A 21,324-nucleotide genomic window follows, 5' to 3' on the forward strand; every position below is an offset into this window, starting at 1 on the left:
TTTGTGCGTAGGAAGCCCGCTGCCGGCCATCCTGCCCCAGCACAGGAGGATGAGGAAGATCTCCAACCTCCTGTTTGCAGAGCAATAATCCAGAACAGGGCTCAGGGATCAGAAGCGAAGCACACAGCCCTCCTGCTCCTCCCTGAGCTGCTCTGTGCCTTCCCCAGCTTGTATTTAGCTCTGTCCTGCCCAGGTACTGTGGCCAGGGGCACCGAGTCCTCCTACTTTATCTGCAGTGAATGTGTGCTCATGGCATCATCCTGCATGATAACACACCAATGGGTGCCCACCTGTGCTGGCTTTGCCCCATCCACCCATCACCAACAGTGGTCTTAGCAGTGCTTTTCCAGCCTGGTCCTGTAGCACAAGGAAGGAATTATTCCTGCTTCTCTCTGGTCCAGCAGAACTGTCATTCAAAGACCCGAGCTGAGAGCAAAGTGCTCTGCCATGCAGAGGGGAAAGAATTGGCTGGGTACATGCAGATAAAATACTGCTGTGAAGTTTGAAGTATGGATGCTCTGAAGTCAGAGTTTGCACCTTTTGGTGAGCAGAGCTGGGAATGCTGCAAAAAGGCTCAGTGCTGGGAGGGCAGGGGGGAGCTGAATCTGATTCCTGAAGTCCTATTGAATTTGCAGCACTAAAATCTGTTTAAAACCAAAGCCTTTGCCCCTTGCAGTTCCCAGACTCAAGGAATTGTTTCTTCTGCTGAGCAAACGGCAACAACAACAAAAAGTTAAAAATAATCTTGTGCCAATCAGCCGTGCTGCAGTGTCCCTGGCTCACCCCATTAGTGCAGGTAGCTTAGGAACAGCACTCTGCCCGTTCCCACGCGCTGTGCTGGTTGGGCTTTTTGTTTTTTCATTTAAACAAAAAAATCCCCTTTAGAAAAGGTGGTTTTATCTGAGTTCCCATTTTCTGTGGGAAGACGTTGGTTCCAGCCAAAAATGGAAAAAAAAAAACCCAACCATCATTTCGAAAGTGGTTGAAAACCAAAACCTCCTCCTGGGGAAAGGCGTGGGTGAGCCGGGCTCCAGGAAAGGCAGAAAGGGGCTCTGGGATGGGATGAGGCTGTGGTGCTCCAGGAGAGCTTTGGCTTTTTGGCACAACGCTCAGAGCCAGTTGAATTACTCGCTATGTAATGTCTCCATGAGACATCAGTGTGGGGTCTGCGCTGAGTGCTTGGCCCTACAGATGGTGTAGGTGCACTCAGGGCTGTGCACATGGCTTGGGATGCACAGCACAGCCTTCCCTGAAGGTGGGAACCCAGCCCTGCAGAGCTCTGCTTTGGGCTAAAGCATGGCATGGACTGCAAATGCCTTAAAAACTGTATTTAGCTCCAGCACTCATGTAAGCTGCTCGGTTGCTAAAAGGAGGGAGAAGGTTTCTGCTCATTTACAGTAAGATTTAGAGGCAAAAAAGGCTGACAGCTGGCGTGTGGTACAGGGTCCTAATGCTGGCACACGGGGCACTGCTGAGCACCACGCACCGACAGCTCTGACACGGCACAGATTTGTGGCATCTCCACATCCCCAGCTGCCCAGCATGGCGGATGGCTCTGAGAGTGCAGGGCTCACTGCTGCATCTTCTTCTTGAGGGGAACCCACACTGCACAGAGCGGGCAGCTCTACAGAACATCCTCCAGAAGTACACAAAGAAAACCCCCTGCAATCAGTGACGCTTCCAACCATTTGATTGTGATGGCTGCCATGTGACCGCAGCCTCAAGAAGAAAAGTCACACACGTGGTTGGTGCTTAGGGTTGGAGCCCACCTGCACCGTTCTCATCGACTGATGGTCATTCAGGTTAAAGCTCTGACTGTCACTGCTCCCATCTGAGGGGCGGCTGCGCTTCTTCTGGGAGGAAAGTGGCAGTGCTGGAGCTCAAAGCAAAAGGAGCTGAGGTGCACAGCAAACAGCAGCACAGCACACTGCACCCACACAGCACCAGCTGGGCCCAAAGGATGCTGTGCAGAGGGGGAGCACAAAAAAACCCAAACCTGAGAATATTCTTTTTCCAGTATTCAAAAAGAAAATGGGAAGTGCTCCTTAGATGACACTGAGTTGGCAAACTCTGGTTTTAGGGTAACAAAGCGAAAGGTGAAGGCAGATTGTCCAAAGTATTGTAAAATTTATTGTATAAGTATTGCAGCTTTTAGAATGACATATAATTGCCACTATTGGTTACTGTTACACAATAAGCATTTACAACAGAATTTTGTAAATTGGCATCAGAGTACATATTCATACTAAACCAGCAAAATATAGGTAAGTACTGCATTGCATGTGCGGTCAATAGTTTACAGAAGTTTAAACTTGAACAGAACTTGGGATGCAGGACTGCCCGTGACAAACTCCAAAGCCAAAGCAATGCAACTGGAAGGCTGAGGAAAGATGAATACAATGAGGTTGTGTCTGTAAGGCAGGCAAACCAGGACTGTAGTGCTGTCCCTCACGGGCTTCTATGGCACAGCAACAATTTGAAGCGCTGTTTCTGGAAAACTTTTTTGTTTTATGGTAGCATTGAGAATGTCTGAGTGAAACAGAGAGACTACGAATTCATTCTGTCCTCAGCCAGCACTGCTGGTGCTACACAGCTGGAGGCAGTCCTTGTCTGATCCTCAGTGAAAACATTGGGCTTCTATTTCTTTAACACGGCAGGTAGTGCAGTGTAGAGGTTGTACACACATAGGGAAGGTGAGTGCCCCAGAAATCAGATGGATTTCCTTATAGCCCCAGTTAAGATACCTCAGTGAGGCCGTCTCACACCAGTGGGCTGTGGAGGGGGCCAAAGCCTCAACAAAAAGCACTGCTCCTTGCCATCCTCACTGAGAAGCCACGTTCATTCTGGTGGCACGCTCAGGATGCTGTTTGCCATACTGTACCCTAAGGAAATCCCTCAGATTAATGAACCCTTCTAAAGCCAACACGACTCCTACAGCTCTGAGCAAAAAGGCTGAGCTGTGATGGAGGCTGCTGAGCACTGGCAATGTCTTATTTCTCCTGCTTTTGTCGCAGTAAGTCACTGGGGCAGGGCCTGATGCTCCCTCTGCTGCAGCTGTGGGATGTGAGAGCAGCTGTGGGCAGGTCCTGCATAGAGACCAAAGGGAGACAGAGTGCATGGCCAGCACCCGGCCATGGAGGGACTGGGGGGTGGGAGACATGGACCCCGAGGCAAAAATAACATTAAATAGCAATAATAATAAGGACAACAATAATAAAGAATCATCATCATAATTCAAGAACATTATTTCTAACACCCATTCAGAACTTGGGAATTCATCTGGGCCCCAGATCTGGTCCTGCATTGGAAACACAGGGTGTGCAGGGCTGCAGGATGCGGAAAGGAGCCGGGCACAAGGGAACAAGTCAGCTGTGCTGAGCTGGGCTGGGCTGGGGATGCACTGGGCTGGGCTGAGACCCATTCTGGCAGCCTATGGCAGCTCCAGGGGTGTGGGACATGGGCTGACGGCAGTGCTGCAATGGCAGTTTGGTGCTGATGAGCCACCCTGCTGTAAGCTCATTCCATGCCCCACACGGCAAAGGAAAGCAGAGCCAGTAACTCAGCGAAGGGATCAAGGAGCTGCAGGATGCTCGGGGTGAGGTCTGCGAGATTGAAATTCACACGGGGAGAGGATGGGGAGGGAAAAAAGAGAACGAGTTGAAATCCCAAGGCCTGATAGAAGACCTGGAGCCGCTCTGACTGCACAAAGCCAACAGAGCACCGCTCAGTGCCCACCGCCCAGCAGTGCCGCCAAGAACCCCCGCCTGCTCCGTGCCGGACCACGATGCACATCCCACCCCACACCCACTGAGGTAACCATTTGGTTTTTGTAGCAAACACACGAGTTAAGCTCACAGAACAGAACACCCCCCGGAAACAAAACCCAACCGCACTATGCACGCGTTTTGGCTCAAGAGGGCAGCAGATATTACAGGCGTCTTTTGGTTGGTACCTCACGTCCAACAGCAGCTGCGGTTCCTGACCCCACGCCATGTGCAGGAGCACCCAGGTGACCCAGGCAGCATCCGCAGCCCACGGGGGGACAGCTGCCCTGTGCACGGCATGCGGAGCAGCACTGCTGGGTGGTGATGCCCGGGATTCCCTTCTCCCCTCTTTTAAAAGGGAGCGATGCTGCTTCTTTCATAAGGCACTAATAGATATGTTACATAAAGATACGTTTTCATAAACTCACTTTGCGCCTTCCTGACACACTCAAGTCGCTCTCCTTTGCATTTCTGGTTGTTTCTTTTGTGGTTTTGCGTGGCTGTAAAGCTGGGAGGACCCCGAGAGCTGCAGAAAAGTGCTCTGAAGGACTGAGAGAATACAGGATTTATTAAAAAAAAAAAAAAGCAAACAAAAAACCAACTTCAAGTTCAGTTATTCTCCATCTTCACCAAAATACATATAAATATTGTTCAAACCGTCACAACTTCAGAACTGTTCTCACGTATTTTTCTTTTTCAAGTAATAGAAGAGTTGCTTAACAACAACTTATTGCCTTTATGTCTTCCACGTCTGTCACTGCCGGGCAGCACCCTGCAGGGAACGGCCCCACACCTCCCTGCACCGACACGGAGAGCAGAGGGACGGACGGCACCGGAGCTGAGCTGAGGGCAGCGTGGATCTGCAGGCAGAGGGCCGAGCAGGTGCTGCTCCCAGTGAAGAAATCTTCCAAGGAGGTGAAGGGCTTTTGCTTCTAAAGCATTGAGCCTATTCGGTTAGCTTTTAATTGACACATCACAGGAACAGGCTCGTTCCCACCCATCGTGCCTCACACCTATCTAGAGGGGTAAGAAAGCAAAAAACAGCACTGAGCAGAGGCAGGCGGGGCTGCAACCCCAGTGCTGGGAGCAGAGTGCAGCCCCACGCAGCACAGCAGCCCTGCAGCCATGGCAGCCCAGCATGCTGCAGTCCAGGTCTGGCTCTGGGGGTGAGGGGGGGGGGGCACAGCTCTGCTGCTTCCACACCTGCACGCAGCGCCCTCCAGGCTGACATTGAAAGAAATAAACCAAAAACCACCACTTTGTTCCTTCAGACACAGAAGTTTATTCTCATCCCCGCCGCCACCCCCCTCCAAAAAGTTAGAGGTTGTCCAAAAAAAAAAAATAAAATAAAAAAATAAAAAAAAATCAAGTAATTCCTGCCTGCTTCTGCTTCTGCCCCCCCGGCAGCAGCCAGGCCCCCCACAGCCCCACAGCTCGGCTGCACGGCGCCGCAGCGCCCACAGCCCCACTCACTGCTGCTCCTGTGGACAAACATCCCTTAACAGTTGCATGGTAGACACGATAGAGGCTTTGACCAACACAAGCACTGACATATTTATATTAAAAAATAGTGCAAAATTTCAACATTTATATAAATAACTCTAAACCCCTGCTTTTGATTTTTTTTTTTGTTTTGTTCTTTTTTTTGTGGTTTTTTTTTTGTGTTTGTTTTTTACAACGTCATACACACTTTTTGAGTTGGCACTCAAAAAATTGCCATTTTTCTTCTAGTTCAGAAAACAACTTTTTTTTTCTTTTTTTTTTAATAGGCCTCTTCTAATACAAAAATACTCCTGCTCCTTACACATACACTTTTCTCTTATTCTTAATATATATTTATATATTTATATTGCAGATCTTTAAACAAAACGTTTTTTTGTGCAAATATTTTGTCTTTAAAGTTAAGTGAAAGAATCAAACGAAAACAAAAAAGCATTCACACACAGCTCAACTAGAAACAAAACCAAAAAAAAAAAAAAAAAAAAGACTACAGTTGTTTTCTTTTTCCTTTTTCAACGTCTAGACACAGCTCAAGAAAGAAATGTTTCTGCAAGCTTTGTGGGCTTGTGCATTCAGACCAGACATAACAAGTAAATATTTATACACGGAGAGATGGGGAAGGGCTTTTTTTTTTTTTCATTTTTTTTTCTCCTTTGCTCATCTTCCTCAGCTCCCAATCCCTCCCCTTCTTCCTTCCCACCAGAAGTGCAGAGCGTTTCGCTGACTTTGCCTTTCTCTCCTTTTTCTCCTTTTTTAAAAGGGGTGCCCTTTCTGTTTCTCTTTCTCTTTGTTCCACGCCGTTGTGCTCTCAAGGCCATTGATCTGTGAGGGATGGAGTCTGCTGCCCTCCAGCAGCGAGGGCACCCCGCTGTTGTTCTGCTGGTGCTGGTAGAAGGTGGCTCCGGGGTAATGCCCGATCACCTCGCTGTAGGTGGGCGGCGGGCCCTCCATCCTGCCGTTGCTCCCATAGCAGGTCGCGCTGATGCCAGAGTTACTGCTGGGGGGGCACGGCCCCCCGTACACCGAGTTATCTATCAAGTCACTGTCGAAGATGGTTCTGTTGGGGGGCGCGCGCACCGACTCCCTGTTGAGCTCCATTTGCTGCTCGGGGTCGCGCAGCTGCAGAGTGCAGGGTCCCTGGTACGGGGGGGGCTCCTCGCCGTCCGACAGCGAGATGGTGGGGGGCAGGTCGATCTCGTGCTGCAGGTAGGGGTAGGTGGGCTGGAACCTGTTGAAGCGGTCCCGCTGCAGGAAGGACGGCACCGCCAGGCGCTCGCTGGGCCGCGGGGTGTAGATCTGCTGCTGGAGGGGAGAGAAAGAAACGAGAAGGGGTGGTGGGACGTGAGATGCGGCCCTGGGGCTTGGGGACCGGCGGCACGCGGAGCCCGGGCTGTCCTCACCTCAGCCATCCCGCTCCCCGACACGGTGCTTTCCGACGGCCACAGGCTGCCCTCCTGCATCGGGAAGAAGAGAGGTTGGTGTCAGCATGGCTGAGCTGCGCCCCCAAGCCCTGCTTCCCCCCATCCTGGGATGGGATGGGCTGCCCTTGGAACGCCGCTCCTAGCAGGGCTTCCCTCCCTTCCCGTCCCATTGAGATCTGACAAACCAGAATGAATGATGAGTGCCAGCAGCAAACCGTTTTATCCAGACTGCAGGCCTCCCCCTCCCAGCCATGCCTGCCCCGTGGGTTCCTCTCCCGACCCCGGCCGTGTTTCTCAATATGTGATTCACAAGCCATGGGTGATTCACGAGATATCAGCAAATGCTCCATGAAATAATGGCAAGATTGAGAAAAACAGAAAACTTCACACCCACATTCTGATGCAAGCAATCAAGAAAACCATGGGAAAATAAAGACAGTTAAGCAAATACTTAAGCTTAATCTTGACGTGGCTACAAAAAATACATCTCTAGCAACAGGATGGTTCCACAGTTTTTCCTCCCCCAAGGGATCAATGGCCCCTGGTTACAAAGACTGAGGAGCTGAGGCTCTGTTCATCCTGGCACCCAGTGCTGCAATCTGTACCTGGGACCCACAGCCCCTGCAAGGAACACCCACAGCCTCCCCACATGGCCTTACAGCCCATCATCACAACAAACACAAACGTGGCCTCCTTCCGTTGGTTGCAGATACTGTGAGCACACACAGTTCACATTTCTGCCTCGGGACCTGAAGTATTTAAATATTGCTAAAATTCATATATATTGCAACATTGCTCCAGGAGAGAGAGCAGGAGGAAAACAAGCCTTGAAGGGCTCATAAATCCACCTCTACTGGCTGGCACTTCCCAGCTGTGTGCAGGTGAACCTTCAGGGCTGGCACAGTCAGACACCTTTACCCCAGTGGAAAAAAACCTGCCAAGTCCCCTTTGTATTTCCCTTTTAGGATTAAGAGTCCCATCCAAAGGTCACTCTCCACCTCTTCCCGGGGATGCCCAGGGATTTCAGCTGACTGGCAGCAGCCTGCCCCTCGCCCAGCCCTTTGGAGCCATACCAGCCCTGCAGAGCACAGCCCAGAGCACCTTGCAGGGCTCACCTGCTGCCCCAAACACATCGTAAGCCCCGTGTTAACATTTCCACAGAACCGAATAATAAACCCTAGTTTTTCCCTTTTCTCCATTTTCCCCAGTTTGGGATACACTTCTCATCGGGTATGCAGCCCCCAAACTGTTACTGAAATACCTGCACATCCACCTCACAGTGGTCCTGCTGCCAGTGCAAAGAAAATGGTGACGTACACCAAAAGGAGCTGCAGCACCACACTGCCACCCCTGTGCTGGGCAAGGCAGCAGCACCACACTGCACAGCCCCAGGATGCACACAGCTGTTTACACAGGCACCGGCTGTTTAGTCTGGGCTGCTCTAAGTGCACTCCTTGCCTGCAGGCACCGTCTGCATTCAAATTCCCTCAGCAGCTGAAGGAGCTGCAGGCTGCAGGGCAAAGCCCGGCCAAGCGGGGTGCTCAGCACCATGCCTGCCTCCTGTGCTCCCAGAGAGCTCCTATCTCACCTTCCTGAGTCAACAGCAGGATGAAAACTGCTAGAAACCAACAGCCAGAGGTGGGCAAACCCACAGAGCGTGTCTGTTCTCAGCCCTGGTGCCGTGGGACGGCCACCACCAGGCCCCCTGCATGGCCAGGCTGCCCCTGCACAGCGCTGCACCCCATCTGGGACCTGAATTCATCTCAGCAATGGCTGCACCCCCAAAGCTTTGTTTTCTCAGAATGGAAGTTGGGTCTGCTGAGCAATGTGGCTGTGAAATCCTGTAAGTATTCCAGGACTCACTTTGGAACCTCAGACTTCTTTCTGATTTCATTTTACAGCTCCATCTTTGACTTCACGGAACCTCTTGCTTTAGTTATGGCAGAGCATTCCCACTGCAGAGCAGAGTGACACAGATTAAATTTCTGAGCTGTCCTTTCAATTTTGTCTTAGGAAGGTCTCTATGCTCCAGAGGTGCAGGGACAGTGCCGTTCTTATTGAAAAAAAAACACATATATTTTCAGCCACATTTCTTAAAGAAAAGTAAAGGTACCTGTTACAAGGAGACAATTTAAGAAGTAGAACAGATAGGACTGTGATGCACAAACAGGTGCAGCAGAGCAGGAATTCCTTGCTAGCACGAACCACATTAAAAAACCCCACCTTCGGGGAAATGAATTTCTCCTTCAGTTGTAATTTTTGAGCTACAAGAACTAAAAAAGACAACTGCTGCACATCTTGCAGTACTCTGACCATGGGATGAACTACTTTAATATTTTAAAAGATGAAAAACGTGTTTGTAGCTCCAGCGCCTGTCTGGTCATGACAGCAAAATGAAGTTTGAGATGTAAAAAGCCCAGCACCAGTTCAGTGCAAGTTTAATGGCTCACACAAGCTGGTTCTGAGCTGAGCACAGCCGCTGCACACAGTCAGACTGCAGCAGCTCTCCCCAGGAAGGTGTGCTGTGCTGAATCCCAAATGAGGCGCCTTGAAGGTCGTTCTCATGGCTGATGCCACTGTGAGATCTCAAGGGCTTCTCGTGTCTCCAGGAGGGCTTTGGGGACACGCAGGAGCTTGGCCCCTCACCTCGCTGTGTCAGGGCAGGGAAGGAGCAGGAGAAGAGGGAGAACAATAAATGCCCCAAGTGGGGGTTGGAGAAATGCTCAGAAGGCTCTGTGCCCTCATGCAAGTCTGGCAGCCATCTCTTTCCAGGTTAGCCTTCTTTCTTCTTCTTAAAGAAAATAAAAATAGCCAACCTGAAAAAGGCTTGTCCTGACATACAGTATGCTGACGTGATGCAGAGTGGTTTGGTTGAGCTTGGGGCTTTCCCAGCACTCCTTCCCAACAGGCAGCTTCCTCCAGCAAGAGAGCAGCACAGTGCAGGGACAGCGGTGTGATGGGTACCACAGGCTGAGCAGCCTTCAGCAGTGCCATGCTTATTAAACCTGATGGCAGAGCTCTGCTCTCTTACAATGAAAAAAAACCCCAAAAAACAGTCACAGTACTTGATCATTTTCCTGGTTTTGCTAGAAAGGAATGCAGCCCTGCAGAGACCAGGACAAGGCAGCAGTGCCTGCTCAGCCTGCCCTGCACATTGGAGACAGGAGCTTGGAGCAGTGACCTCAAGAAATCCGTATTGTTTAAAGAGCTTTAAGATCTTTCAGAGTGAACGAAGCAAAAATCCATCAGCACAATGTATCCCTGCACAGGGTTATGTAGGCAGCAGTGAGCATGCTCACCCTCCACTAAACTTGTGTCTTTTCTCTGTAGGCTCCTGTAACTGAGCTGCTGTATCTGATGAAACCTTCAACTCTGCATAGACAAGCATCTGCCACAGGCTGGAGAGGCTCTCCTTGAGCTGCAGAGGCAATTAACACATTTCTCCTTGGGCTTCTATGAACCACAGAGCCCGGGCTGTGCTGGGAATCTCCTGAGCATCCCCTTGGTGAGGTTTCTGCTCACGTGTCTGATGGGCGCTTCCTGGCACCTCCACCACAGCAATGACAGCAGTGCTGCTTCACCCCTGGCAAACTCTGGAAATCCTTGAGGATTTCCCATCCTCTCGAAGGCAAGGAGCAGATTAATTCACTCCTCTGGGACTCTCTAACTGGAGCTGCTGCCAGAGTCAATAGCTTGGTGCTGTAAATGTCAAGGTGTGTGCATCCCCAACATCCGGCAGTGCAAGGTGGTTTCAGGAACAGGGCACACCAGGAGCAGCCTGGTGTGGTTGCTTTGTTAATGGAAAGTCCAAGCTGCAAAGTGTAGAGCTGCCTGTATACTACATCATACAACACCCTGAAAAGCCAGAGGCATCCTTACAAGGCTCCCACGTCCCTGGGCAGATGAAGCCAAGACCCAGCCTGGTCATCTCTCCAGGCAGCACTGAGCCGCAAACATGCAAACCCAACTGAGACGAACGCCTTTGGCTCTCACATTTCCCAAATTTCACATCACTTGGCAAACAGCGCCGTACGGCACAGATGGGAAGAGCAGCGTGTGACTTACTGATGACAGATTCTCATCTCTCCGCCTCCCTTGGCTGTGCCGGCTGATGAAGGATCGCGCAGAGAGTTTGTAGTGGTTCAGCAGGCAGGTGATCACCACCACCATCACCATCATCACCACCACGATGATGATTATCTGTACAAACTCCAACTCCGCTGCAAGAGAGAGAGACATATTGTGAGCCACCTGAAAAAGCAGCACTTAATGGAGTGCGAGGAGGAGGAATTTGGCCAAGCAGGCGGTGACACAGCACAGCTGCATCCTTCCCCCACAACACTCGCAGACGCACACACGTGGGCTCCGTGTGCTTTCAGCCCAGATACTTCATAAAAAAAAACCCACATTAATTCACATCTTCGGTGCCCCAGAGCAGTCTCTAGGAGGGACCTTTAGACAAGACCCACAGAGCACAGATTTCCAAACCACAACCCGGATAAAACTTGATAAAACTTCCCTACCACTCCCTGGTGCTCTGCTGCCTGCAGGCTGCACAGCCCCCGTGCCCATGGGTGCTGATGGAGCCTTCCCCTCCTCGCATGGCCATCGCAGAGCAGGGCTGCAGCACCGCACTGCTCGCCCAGCTGACAGCAGGAGCTTGAGCAGCCTGAACTGACACACAGGAGAGCTGCCAAAAACCCTCCAAACAAACAGGAACAAGCAAACAGATGACCTGCTTAACTCCAGAGACACTTGGCATCCAAAATAAAAAACAGTTCTGGGCATTTTCACTTTGCATCTCAGTAGGGATGGCTACAAAACGCACTTTCGGAAGGCTCTGCCTCACACTGCCGTGGATGCAGCCACCTGCACTTTATGCAGACATACACAGCACACGTGCCCACACGCAGACTCAAGGTGCCCAAGGGCAGCATCACATTGCTCGCAGTGCCTGCGATGCCATCTGCTGAGTCAGGCAGTTGTTTTTTTTTTAATGGAAAGTTTTCTCCTGGCAGGTGGCATTTAAGTGCCAGTAAAAGCAAATAAATGTCAAGAAAACAGTCCAGGTGGTAAGTGCCACCGGTTCCTTTGGAGTTCATTCTGCTAGCAGCAGCTATTTCTGCTGCCAGACAGGCGCACTGCCCATCACCCCCAGATCCCAGAATGTTTAACCCGCTCCATCCACCACCTGCACAGCGCAGAGTTACGCCCTGAAAGCAGGAGCTTGTCCTGACACGTGGTGGTAAGCAGCCCTGGGAGCACAGGACGTGGCTCTGACACTGGTGGAGTTGCTACCAGCTGTGCCAGCACGGGTTCCCAGACAGGAAGGGGCCGGTGGCAAGGCTGACATGGGGGGATGGAGGAAGGGGCTCCCACTTTATAGCCACACTTATGGCCATCCATCAGCAGGAGAAGCAGCTCTAGGAGCAACTGGGGAGCAGCTCTACAGGCTGACTGCAATCTGCCTGCTTCCCATCAGCCAACAAGGGCACAGCTCACGGATTTGTGCACACAGAACCCCAGGGCAGAAGGAGCCCATGGGCAGCAGAAAAGCCTTCATGCAGAAAGCACTGCAGTAAAGCAAAGACAAAAAGCCACAACCCAAGGTTTTAGGAAGATGAGTCAATTCAGCCTCAGAATGAAACATGTGCTTTGGCCACAGCAAGAAGATACAAGAAAAACTAAATGAGGCCAGCGATGGAAAGCCTCCTTTTTAGCTTAAAAAGAAAAAGAAAGAAAGAAAGGAAGAAAAAAAAAAGTAGCACTTCTGAAGAAAAGGGAGAGGAAGGCAGTTATAAACGAAAGTTCCCTTCCTAAAATGAGAGGCACACTAAGCAAACCAAATCCAGCTCCACTGCTCACAGCAGTGCGGTGATGCACGTAGCACTTTGGCCATCAGGAAGAGCTGCCCCACCTGCACTGCAGAGCTGGGAGGTTGCAGTCAGGAGCAGCTGGGGAGGAAGGGGCACCCATGGAGGAGGAGGAGCTGTGATGAGCGATGCACCGTGTACTGCTTGCTTGTCAGACCCCAAACTGGGGGGTTGTGATGTGGAAGCGAGTCCAACCTTACGGCAATCACTGACTGTATAAATAGCAGAGGGATTTTAATATCTTGCTTTGTGGGAGGGGGATGACAATTAAGCTGCAACTTAACATTCTGTAAACTGCCACATCAGCAGCCGTACTCTTCTCCATTTTCCTCAGCACAGAGCAGGAGCTGAACATACCCACATGAGCACCACGAGCAACGCACCTACCCTGCTGCCTCTCTTGTTGCTGAAATGAACAGTTGCTCACATGCTGGCAAAACCCAGCAGGAACCCCCAACCCCTGCACCAGGACATGCACGGGGCTCCCTCTGCCCCCAGCACAACCAGAGCCTACACACAGCCAGGGGAGCTCTGATCCACCCAGCAGCAGCCCTCCTGCAGCCCACTGTGGCAATGACATGCAATCCTAAAGCGCCCCGCACACAGCTGGTGCTTTTCAAGTTGCAAGAGATTCATACCCACTCGAGGTGTGGAAGCTGCTGCCAGCTCTCCCCCTGTTTTAACTTGTCTTCATGGGCTCCATATTCAGAGGGGCAAAAAACGAACCAAGGCACAGCACACTGAAAGCTGGATATACCTGGACAGATTTTATCCAAGCAGCTCAGTCAAACTAATGAAGTCAAAGAAAAGCCACCAAACTTTGAGTTAATGTGTTATTATACAAGTGCAGTTCAGCTGCTATGCTAATAACAAACCTTTGGGGAATGAAAAACAAGCCAAACTGCAGAGCACATCATTTATAATTCTGCTGGTATTCTTAAAACACACACACAACAAAACGAGAAAAAAAATACTCAACACATTTTGTGTTTGGCTTCCTAATCATCGTCACTTTTCAATTAGAAGAGACCTCATTCCATTTCTCTCTGTAATTTTCCCCAAGGGAAGTGTTATAAATGCACGAGGCTTTGCAAGATGGGCAAATGCAGCCTCCCAATGCAAAGTAAGGTCACACTAATTTAATTCTGCATAATTTTCACTCCAGAATCCATTTCACACTCGCAGGTTCAGACATCGCGTTGAAGTGACACAACCTGCCTTTCTGTGCTCTCCATCCAGACGCTGCAACTTTGCAGACACTGAGCACGCACACAACTGCTCTGCAACGTGAGAAATGCTCTCCCCTCATGCAGAGCATCACTGCTGAACACAAATGCTCCAAGGATGGCAGGTAGAGAGAAGAGAAAAACACACCCACGTACTTTTTGTTTTTGGACAGGTGTAACACATCTGGGGGTCAAATCTGTTACCTGTATGCCTCAGTGATGGCTCCCATATATTGGAGTTGCATTTCATGTGAGAAGCAAAACTGCTGAGGAAATAATGGCTAAGCTGAACAAATGGATCTATATTAGCAGCAGTTCCTAAGTGAAACACAGCAACGCTGCAGCAAACTGTGCTAAAAGTGCAGTTTTGCTGACACAAAATAGAACAAACCCGAGAATCCCCGGCAGGACACTTTGCTTCTCCTTTGCTCACTTTCACTTCCTCTGGGTGTTTTTATCTTTCAAAATCCCTCACTCTGACACAAAGCAGATCGTTGGGCAGTGCAGCATGACAGGTCAACTCAAGGGCTGCAAAAGACCATCAGAAACATCCTCACACGGGTGTAGAGGAAGAACTGCTGCTGCCGCCGCCACCAGTGGGCAGCCCAGCAAGGCCACAGGTGGGGCAGGAGGAGGGTTGGCAAACCTTGCTGCTGCAAGGCAGCAACCTTCGTGCTGCCTGGGAAGGATGGCACGTGCACCTGTGCTTCTGGATGCTCTGCCCAAACCGGGCACAAAGAGTAAGGCTTTCTCATTTCGCCTGCTGAAACGTGGGCAGGTGTAGCATGGCGTGCACAGCACAGCCTCCCTGTTCTCCCCCTGCTTTAGTGGCAAGGCTGTACGCAAAGTGTTATGTGCATTCACATTAGGGGAAAATGATGGACTTAAGGTTCTGTGGGAGGAGCCTGAACCCAGCATGGAGCACAGAGCACTGCGGGCAGGATGCAGTCCTGGGGCACGAGTGGGGAGCAGCACAGGGCTGCCTGGGGCACTGAGCCTGACAGGGCTTGGACTGCCATGGGACTCATCCTATGCTGCTCCCCAAGGCAGCGTGGAGCTGAGGAGACACTCTCTGCCACCACAGCCCTTGTTCCAAGCACTCAGCAGCACTTCCCCACTCCTCACTGTGCTCAGTGCGGGGCAGAGCACCCGCAGTTATTTATGGAGCCTGGCTGGGCAGTGACTCAGCACCATAATTCAACGGATCCCCACTCAGCACCCGTGAAGACAAAGCAGGGCATCACAGCAGGACACCACAGCAGGACACCACAGCAGGGCACCACAGCAGGGCACCACAGCAGGGCACCACAGCAGGGCACCACAGCAGGGCACCTGCAGCGCCAGGCTGAGCTCCAGCACTAACCCTGCAGCCAGGGGCAGTCGGGCCATGGCGGCTGAGACTCATGCAATTCACAACTGAACAACTTGCCTACCTCCAGCAAAATGCAGGGCACTGTAATGCCACACTGAACACCCCAGCTTCCTCCAGGATTCTTGGGAATGCAGGGTGAGCTCCCTCCTCCCAGCACTGCCCAAGAAGGAAGGTCTCCATGCACACACACATCAGACATGACAAAATCAACTGGATGAATTAATAAAAAGCGTTTGCAGCTCCGCAGTAAATGCTTCCATAATGCACTGCTTCTCCAGGTTTCCACTAACACCTCTGACACCATGGTGCTGCCCTGGAAGCATGACACTCTCATCCCCTCTCATCCCAGGTTTTGAAGTTTTTGATCTATCCGCACCTGGGGCACCCTTTGCTTGAGCAGGTTCCTTGCAGACATAAAATTACATAAAAAGAACACATAAAAAATAATGGTACAGGCAGCTTTTGGTGGAGTAGGTCCACCTCCCCCAGCTTTAGTGGTGGTGTGTCAATGCACACATGAGCAGCTACATTAGTATTCTACAGCAAGCATCCTTTACGGGTCCAGAGGTCCCTGCTCCCCTACCTTCACACCAGCTTTGAGGCACAGCAAGGATACAGCACAGCAAATACACCTCATGCAAATCTCTGCTGCTGTCTTCACAGAGATGCTGCCCTATGGCAGATGCAAAGGGTCTAAAGGGTGTGACTTCCAGCTGCCCCAGAACCTACATCTCTGGCTGAAGGCCTCAAAAAACAACCCATTCCTTCCCGCCCCTACTGACATTTCTAAGCATCACAGTGCTGGCAGCAGCAAGGAGATGCACAAGGACTGACCTTACCACGAAGAGCAGAGGGCCTACTGTTGCCTTGCATGCTCTAGTAATCAGGGCACAAAGCAGTTCTCAGTCGCTTTCAGAGAATGGCAAACCAGTAAGGCCAGGAACTGGCACTGCACAACTGCCTTGCTGCAGACCTAGCCCAAAGCATGCCCCAGCTCCAGCCTGAGGTCCCACTGCTGTGGGCACATCCCTGGAGAGCAGGAGCCGGGTGTCACAGTGCAGCCCAGGCACACTGTGGACCAACCTGTGGCTCCTTGGAAGGATCTGAGGGTTAAAAACACTCAACAAAACTGAGTCCACCTGAAGGGCGATGGTTACGCCAGGTGCTCAAAGCATCTGTAAAGGATGCGGGCTAAGCAATGTAGCCAAACTGCGGACCTCATTTTTTCTGCTCAAAGCATGTGAATTTGAGAAGAGCCATGTGAATACAGGCACCCGTCGGAGCTTTGTTTTTCCCAGGGAACAGCCTCACAACCCTTCAGCAAGCAGCTGCAGGCTCTTGGATTCTGCACATCCCAAGGGCCAACACCAGGACCACCACTGACTGCAGCCCCACGCCAGCACCCTGCTAACACACACTGCATGGAGAACACCCTGACACAGCAGCACCCGGTGTGAGCAGCTCCATCCCATCCTTCCCAGCCCCGCCTGGAGAGGGGACATGCTCACTGAGCAGAACATCACATCTCAACCAGACTCATTTCAGCAAGAAGCAAAACAGCTCCAGGCAACAGCTGCAATCCGAGGGCTGCCAAGGAGGGTGCAGCACCAAGCGCTGCTCCTGCTTTAGTGCAGTGATTTCACCCATGAGATGCCAAGCTCCACTTGTGAGAGTCTGGTGTTCTCGCTCCCTGAGATCATGGCACAGGAAGATGAGATGAAAGAACAAAGAAGTTCAGATGGCAGATTACTCAGCCGTTTGTCTGCTAGGTCATCTGAGCAACAATCAGACCAGGCAAAGTCTTGACTGCAGTATTTGTGTTAGTGTTTATCTGTTATATTTATCTTCTAAATAATACCTCCACAAAACCACATACAAAGGGCCCATCAGATTGCCAACATTTGTATTTGTTTACAAGACAGCATGGGAAGTCCTATCTACCTTTAGATAGATACAGAGCGTGATATTACCACTGCTGGCACAGATCAGCAGCATCCTGAAGCTGCAGCAGCAATATCGAGGCACAACAGAGCAGGATCAGGCCCATGGCAAAGAGCTCGTGCTGGATTCAGTCCTGCCTCATGCATCATCAGCACTGTTAGCAACTAAATTACATTTCCAGACTTAGCCTGCTGGTAATGATGCACAAAGCAGAAGTAACGCCACGTGAGGTAGTGCTGCCTGCAGCAGGACGGCTGGCAGAACCTCTGGCACCAGGGCTCACAAAAGGGGTGGATCTGAGGAAAACCACTGCTGCAGAATGGGCAATGGCGGCCCAAGAAGTCATTTGCATCATGCCAGCCCTTGGAGCATAACTGTGCCTTTAATACAGTTCCTTTTCATCATCTGTCACCCCAGGCAATCAAGCATCACATCCTCTGAGTCACTGACAAGCGATGGCCTCATCCTGCACCCCCACTCCCTTTTTTTTGTTTGCTTTAAAGGAAATGGCCCCGTTTCATGCTTACAGCTGTGCAGTCATCAGGCGGGTCAGGCCTTAGGAAATCTCCTAGTCCTCAGACACCAGTAGCTGTCTGGTACAGAGCCATTCCAATCCAAAGGGCGAGCGCAGCAGGCGGCGGGGCTGCGGCTGCGGCCACGGAGAGAGCAGTGAGCAGAGCCAAAGGGGAACGACAGAACGGCCACACACAGCTCTGACATGGAAACTGCAAGCAGTCCAGCAAGGATTGCAGCTCTTTCAGCCAGGACACCTTCTGACTGCCTGCAAAGACCTGACTAGTGGTAACTCGTATGGAGAAAGCTGGAGACAGTGGGGGCTCACCCACTGAGCGTGTTGGTGCCCCCAAAAACCTCCTCTGCGCCCTGAACACAGGCATGCAGAGGGGGGAACAGGACTGAGAGTGACAGGCTTGTTTCCAGTCACACACAGCACAGACCAACCATACCAAGAATGACCAAAAAAGACACTCAATATCCAGACCGAACCAACTGACCCTGGGAGACCAAAGCGGTTTCTTCAGGGTATTTCTTCAGGTAGTAAAAATAAACCCATGAATAAGTAAGTACTTTCGCATACCCCAGGGACACAGGCGATCAATATGCGGCTTGCTGCCACGGAGGTTTTCTTCCTCCCAACCAGCAGAAGCCCACGACAAAGGAAAGCACATCTCATTTATGAACTTAGCTATAAATACTTTTGCTAACTGCCATTTAGGAATTTCATTTCCTGCTTGAGCAAGTCCTGTTGAAAGAGGCAATTACCAAATTTGTTTCTAGTTATAGAAATAGATGTTTGTTGCTGCCCACATCTGTTTCGACAGACGAACCGCCAGTCGCGGACGCTCCGTGGAGAGCAAACATTGCAGCCAGGGAGGGCTCTGCCACCTCTGCACAGTGCAAGTGGCAATTAAAGGCTATGGGTGGCAGGGAAGGCCTGGCCCTGGTGTGGTGGGGCACACCTGCAGCTCAGGGTGAGCCGTGAGCCCTCATCTCCTCTGCCTCCACTGCCTCTGACCCGAGGGCAGGCAGCACTGCAGCTCCGAATCACAGAACTGCAGGGGCTGGAAGGGACCTCTGGAGATCACTGAGCACAACCAATGTTCTCTAGGATCAATTGCACAGGAAAGCATCCACAGACGGAGACTCCGCCACCCCCTGGCAGCTGTTCCAGTGCTGTGGCACAGCCCCATGGCACCCACATGGCCAGGGGCAGACGGGTGTTGAAATGTGAATTGAGCAAGCTGGCCAGAGCCATGCTGAGCTTCATGGAAACCGGATTTCCTTGGCTCTGTCAGCAGGACACCTCTCCTTTCTGTACCTCTTTATAAGTGCCGTTATCTTCCCCAGAGCTTGGCAGCTTTTGCTTGCACAAGGAGCAACATTTCACAAGGGCAGCTACTTCCAAGAAACAAGTACAATTTTATATTACAGTCATTCACTGCATCAAAAATGCCAGATGCGGGCAAGCGCTCACACATACACACTGCATTTGGTCACTGCCATACTCAATTTCAATTCATGATCTGGTCTGAACACCACTAGACAGGAGAGTATGTATGTGTGCACTTCCATGTAGGTATGTGGAAAAAACGAATGTATTTATGTATACATATGCATGTCAGGGCAAATGGGGAAAGTGAGTAAAAGCACCCCAAGTCTGGTTAAATTAAGAGGTAATGAACTTCAACCTTGATTGCAGCAACAGCCCTAGATAGATTTTAAATAACTCCTGCAGCAGATACACTGGAAGGGCCATATCCTGCTGTGTTGGTTTGTGAGTCTCTAAGCAGACACGAAAAAACATCTTTTCTGCTCAATAAGCCCAGCTGCACAGGGCTGGCTCCCAATGCCTGGCTGGTGCTCCTCTCCTCCAGCCAGGCAGGACGAGGTGCCCCATCCCACCCATCCCATCCCACCCATCCCATCCTATCCATCTGCACCCCTCCTTTGTCCCACTTCCAGACCTTTCCCATGCGGCGCAGCCACCAGAAGGCAGACTGATGACATGGGGCTGCGGTGGAAAATTGATGGCTGCCCAGCGAAGTCAGCGCCCACAAGGGGCTCTGGGGGAGGCCGCCGGGATGCGGACATGGCGGCGAGGACCCCTCCAATCCCCGTGCCCCACAGCCCTGGCTCTGCAAGGAGGGGACTTCACGTTTGGCTTTCAGTGGCCACCGTGGGCGACCGCCACCTGCCCATGGGGATGGGGACAGCAGCTGCCCTCACACTGGGGCGGAGAAAGACTTCGGAGGATGAGGAAGAAGAGCACAGAGGGGAGGATTATCCAACGACACAGCTTGTCCTCTTTTCATTGCATTTAACAATAAAGCAGTAGCTATAGCAACGGGGTTAATTAATGCGCCCTATTTGCATAACTAAAACTCTGACCCATTCAAACCTCGCTGATATTTTCATTCTTAAACCTGGCCCGCAAGGCTGTGCCCTTATCGCGGGGAACACAAACAAAACCATCTCCATATGTGCCCATAAACCCGGCGATATCTGCACACACCGCTGCTCCGCGGCTCCTGCAACGTGACCTGCGCTGGGGCTGCGGGGGATGTGCTCCACACATCTTTATTCCTCCAAAAAGCATTAACATTTGTGAACACACATCCTAAAAAGAACAGCAAAAATGGGAACTGAAGCGTCCTTCCAGAAATAAAATGGGGGAACAGCAGTTTTTTCATGGATGGAGGGAGGAAGGCACATTCCAGGACAGAGGGGTAAGGAGACAGGCAATGCAAAGGGCTCAGACTATCGTATAACCAGAGGGGGAAATGTCTTCTCACCACAAACATGCATCTGCATGATGTCTAGACAGTCATAAAAAGGGCAATTAGAGTACTGCAGGCTGCAGTAAGCTAATGTCTCCTCGCTCAGTCTAAACAGTTGAAACGTACTGCACCAACTTTGAAAGAAAATACAGAGGGGGAGAAAGACATGTTTGTGAGGAAGAACGTTTTGAAATTCGGTTTTAAATAAGCCGGTGAATGAATTCAACCTTGTCAAATCTTTGCCTTATAACATATCAAATATTCCGCCTGCGTCCTGTCTAGACTGCGATAACAAAGGGCATTTAAAGCCCTGCAAGATGCGCTGACAGAGTGGCCATTTAAAGATGCAGTATTGCTTTCTCCATCTAAAACGATTTGTCAGATGGAGTTCAAATGAAAATGATAAGCAATCACCCTGGTTCGCAACCATTTAAAAAGGGAAAAAAAAAAAAAAAGACTAAACAACCAAAATGCCCACAGCCTGTAGATATAAATCCCGCTAAAGTCATCCCAATGTATCATCCCAGCAGGATTTGTCTGGCAGCTGCTTATTTTTTTTATTCTGCTACTCTGAGACACTGCTACCTCTGCATATCACATACATCTCTACATCCCAAGTGTGTTAAGTTTTCAAACAACTTTGGAGCATTAATTGTGATAAAGCAATGCTTTGTGGACAGACACTATGAAAACTGGAAGGGACAACAATGGAAAGGATTGTTTTTTTGCCATGTACTTGAAAGCAGGAGGGCAAGCTGCCTGACACAGCCAAGCACCAGTTGCCATCGCTGACCACTCAGCCCAGGCACTCCTGTCCACAGTACAGAAGGACAAATCAGAGCAACCCATGGGCACACATGGCGTTTTTACTTCTTACTGACAAACAATGGTACTCTGAAAAAAGCAGAAGCAGATACAACCCTGCCTAATA

At 50.8% G+C, this 21,324-nt stretch overlaps 1 protein-coding gene across 2 annotated transcripts in view; it reads right to left on the minus strand.

Annotated features, from left to right (window-relative positions):
* Window positions 1-2,107: 2,107 nt before the first annotated feature.
* PMEPA1 (prostate transmembrane protein, androgen induced 1) overlaps window positions 2,108-21,324 on the minus strand; it is a 33,856-nt gene continuing 14,639 nt past the window's right edge. The window contains exons 2-4 of one of the 2 annotated variants that reach the window (XM_048962874.1): window positions 10,751-10,905; window positions 6,665-6,718; window positions 2,108-6,563 (exon numbers count right to left, since the gene is read on the minus strand). In XM_048962874.1, coding sequence (XP_048818831.1) covers window positions 6,018-6,563; window positions 6,665-6,718; window positions 10,751-10,905 — 755 coding nt within the window. In that variant the 3' untranslated portion in view covers window positions 2,108-6,017. Of the gene's footprint in view, window positions 6,567-6,664; window positions 6,719-10,750; window positions 10,906-21,324 lie in introns of both variants that reach the window. The other variant, XM_048962873.1, reaches the window with a different exon arrangement.

This window comes from Lagopus muta, chromosome 16, assembly GCF_023343835.1.
Source record: "Lagopus muta isolate bLagMut1 chromosome 16, bLagMut1 primary, whole genome shotgun sequence".
Classification (NCBI taxonomy): Eukaryota; Metazoa; Chordata; class Aves; order Galliformes; family Phasianidae; genus Lagopus; species Lagopus muta.